Here is a 3,775-nt window from a genome sequence, read left to right on the forward strand (position 1 = left end):
CCCACCCCAGCAGTGATGAAATCCCAGCATAGTTTAAGAAATGAAGCACCAGGAACATGTTGGACACTGTACTTCCACTGACCTTCTCCATGTGAAAAAGGGAATCACTTCTTGAAAGAGAAAAGAAGTCTGAAAGCTCCACAGCCACGATTGTCACAGCTGACTACTGGCAAGATGTTCACAAAATGTCATTAAGTGGTAGGCTTCAGCACGGCACAAAACCAGCCAATAATCTCCCCCGAAGTCCAGTTTTGCCCAGTAATCCACGAGGTGGGTCATTTCGTGGCTCAAGCCCGTAAATGGGTAGATCACTAATCAACAGGCACTGATTAGCCAAATGATATTCTCGCTGAGGTTTCTGCAAGGTATTAGTGATGCATCAAGTCTGCAAAAAATATCCTTGGGCAGATTCTTCATTCCAGTGAAAGATGCACAACGGTGGCTTCACCCACAAATAAAACACTACAGTTGTAATCCTATGGGTCATAGGGAGAAGGAAAGTAATTTTGTTCTTGTTTCTTAAGCACAGTATCTGGCAGCAAACATAGCATCAAAACTTGAATGTGACTTTATATTTATATAGATACATGTATTTTACATATCATCGATCAACAGAGAAGTATGTTCCAAGAAACAATTTGTTCCAGGTCTGGTTTAAAATGACGGCTTGTCATTTCTGGAGGCCCCCCTCCCAACACACACGCTCAGTTTCCACAATCTGTACATCAAGCAATGCTGCAGATCTTTATTTCGACGGGCGAGGAGACGAAGTAAAAAAAGTGCAGTTCTTCAATTAAAGTGCATGGATGAGGTAAACTAATTTCAAGAGTTTTGAGTTTATTCAGTACTGGCTCAGACGGGAACCATCCTGCCGTGCATCTGTTGCATTTGAGTGCGCATCGCTTGAACGCTGCTCAAGATCTTGTTCTGGTGGGCGACGGCGGTGATCCCGATCCTTGCCAGGTCACTGTGGAAAGCAAGAGAAAAAGCAAGGGGCTGAGAACCCTGTATCAGATCCTGGTGCAGAGAAAAATATTAAGAGTCAACCGCAAGCATCATAGCAAAAGCAAGGCAGATGTACAGAAATGTTTAATTAAATAAGTGAAGGCATTGTGGAGGCATTTTAAAGTTATCCTTCATCCAAATGAAAGGCATTCCATTCCTTTAATGAGTGTAATGATATGCAGCACAAAGCAAAAGAGGCCAATTAAATCCAGATTTACCAGTTTTTTTGTTATATCGCTGAGTACTTACTCCTGGTTCATATGCACCACAGCCTCTAGGGTGGTATAGCCGGCAGCTGTGAAGTTATCCTTGTATCGCTCCATTTTAATGGCTTGGAGCCAGTCACCAACAGAAACAACCGCCGAGAACTCAGGGGAGCTGGGATCCAGCAGGGCCGTGCTTGGTCTGGATGCCAAACAGTGAAAGGACAGAGAAATGGTGTCAGCTGCATCATGAATTGCAAACCAAAGTTTGTTCTCTGCAACAATCATCCTCAGTGATTAGGGAAAGTAGGGGCAAGACGTTGCGCCCAGAGAAACTGGTGGTTCTCTGCATAGCAACGTAGATCAGTGCAAGAAACTTATCAAAATGCAAAATAATAGGCCAATTTTTGCTAAGAATTAATTTGACCTTAGGTTTCTATTTTTGCTCTCAGATCTAATTTGAACCACAATGCCGCTTACAATTTCCACCTCAGTCGTAACCAAATTCATAGAAAATGCTTTTGCTTCAAAAAACAAAGAAGATGGCAATGCTGGAATGTGCTCAGGCTACTGGGTCTGTATCTCACAGGCGGCAATGCAAGACCTTGCCAATCCTGCATGTGTCAGACCTCAGCTCAGCAGCTATAGAAACACCAGTGAAGTATGTGCAAAGGAACTGGGAGCTCACAACCTGCCAGACTGGTTTGGAGGGCAAAACTCAGGGTGGGTGCGGATAAATCCTGTTTCTAGCCAGGTTTGCAGGCAAGCTCAGGGCATTCAATCAAACTCAGGACAGCGGGGAGTTAATCCCCTCTTTAATCAATCCATTCCTGACTCGTGCGTGTGCCAGGAGCGGCAGAATTGTGCAAGGTTTGATCTTTGTTTGCCCTGTAGAATGTGCTCCTCATTTTCCCTTGCACAGATTTGCGAATAATTATTTTTAAAAAATTGTTTCTCTTATTAATATCTCATTTATTATTTCATTTATATTGTAAATCACAGTTTCATTAAACCATTATATATTACTAATATCTATCTAACCAAAACAATTATCATTTAGCAATTTATTTGAAAATGCACATCATCAAAGATTAGGTGTGCAATGGCATAGTTATGTCTTGCCTGAGGCACCGAGTACGTGCTGCTAACAGTTGGTACAACTCTTTTACTGTACTATCTTAACACAAGACCAATAATGGCAACCTAATTATATACAATTATTCTTCATGTATAAAGTCATATAATATATTAATGATGTTATATGCATATTTGAAATTCATATTCCAAAGAGAATACAAAGATCTATAAATAGCCATGAACATGAAATGACCTTGAATAGGCTATTAACTTATGTTTTTTTATATATACACACAGATACACGTATACATACAAGATGACCTTGAACAGGCGATTAACTTTTGTAAAATCTATGTATGTTCAAAGACCACCTCTAAATTGGAAAGAAAGCAAAATGCAGGAGTTCATACTCTGATTCTCAAATGAAATTGTCACAGCAGATCACATTGTGATTCTCACCATGTAAATTATTTAAGCCTCCAGGGTGGATACATTTTTACCAGGCTACCAATGCAATTAGGGCAATCTGGAAGATATGTGGTGATAGTGGCCTCACAGGGTTAATACCCTCTCTTCTGATAATTTAAATTGTTAGCAAGAGTCACAAAGGGACCTACAAGTTTAAAAATGAAAATAGCTTTTTCCAGAGTGGTGTTCTGTTGGAGGCTGACTCAGAACCTCTGTTACTCCTTCACTGATTCAAGAAACTTAATTTCATTTTGTGCAATGGATATTTTTGTACCTTCCCTTCTACTGAAAAAATATTTTCCCATTATCTTCCTCTTGTTTCTGTTCTTTTAAGCTTTTTACAATATTTGCTGTAAGCAAATTTACCTGACAAAGGAAAGACATTTGAAAAAAAACAGAACAAGCCTAGTGTAAGTTAGTAAAGCTCTGATTACTTCAGCGGTGTTTCACCAGCTTAAAGAAACTGCTGATCTGTCCCACAAAGTTATTTCATTTTTACCCTACAACTCTGGGAGTTTCCTTCCTACTGCCCTTCTTTTGCACATACCAAGTATACCATGCTTAGCAAACAAAACAAAACAGAAATGTAATGCGGGATCAGTGGAGACATGAAACTGACTTTCCACAAAATTAAATTCAAATTCACATAAAAATTAATCCACACCTTCCCAATGCCCGCAAGGCGTTGGCTGTGATGCCGTAATGCTCATTTGCAAATCCTACACAAATCTCAGGTTTATGAAACTTGATGATGTACTTTTCCTACAGAAAACCACATTACTCCTGTTAGCTCCACTGCGTTAAGGCTGCCCTTTCGAGCCCTTTCACTAGGGGGGAAGAGGGAAAAGATGCTCCAAACTTTGTCTTTGAACAGAGCTTGCCTGCATCATAACTTTTTCAGGACACATTTAAGACTGTGCTATAAACCTGGTCAGTGCTGGTGTGACACAGCAACAGCTCTGCTCATTGGACTTTCCTTCTCACAGAGCTGGGACAGCCTGGGGTGCCCAGTGGGGTTCAGC

At 40.6% G+C, this 3,775-nt stretch overlaps 1 protein-coding gene across 1 annotated transcript in view; it reads right to left on the bottom strand.

Moving 5' to 3' along the window:
* Positions 1–89: 89 nt before the first annotated feature.
* Positions 90–3,775, bottom strand: part of EPHA4 (EPH receptor A4) — a gene marked incomplete at its 5' end in the record, with an annotated part of 102,468 nt that continues 98,782 nt past the window's right edge. Inside the window, 2 exons of the mRNA XM_010083893.1 lie at positions 90–967; positions 1,255–1,410. Coding sequence (XP_010082195.1) covers positions 853–967; positions 1,255–1,410 — 271 coding nt within the window. The remainder of the gene's footprint in view (positions 968–1,254; positions 1,411–3,775) is intronic.

Source organism: Pterocles gutturalis, unplaced genomic scaffold (assembly GCF_000699245.1).
Source record: "Pterocles gutturalis isolate BGI_N339 unplaced genomic scaffold, ASM69924v1 scaffold13335, whole genome shotgun sequence".
Taxonomy (NCBI): Eukaryota; Metazoa; Chordata; class Aves; order Pterocliformes; family Pteroclidae; genus Pterocles; species Pterocles gutturalis.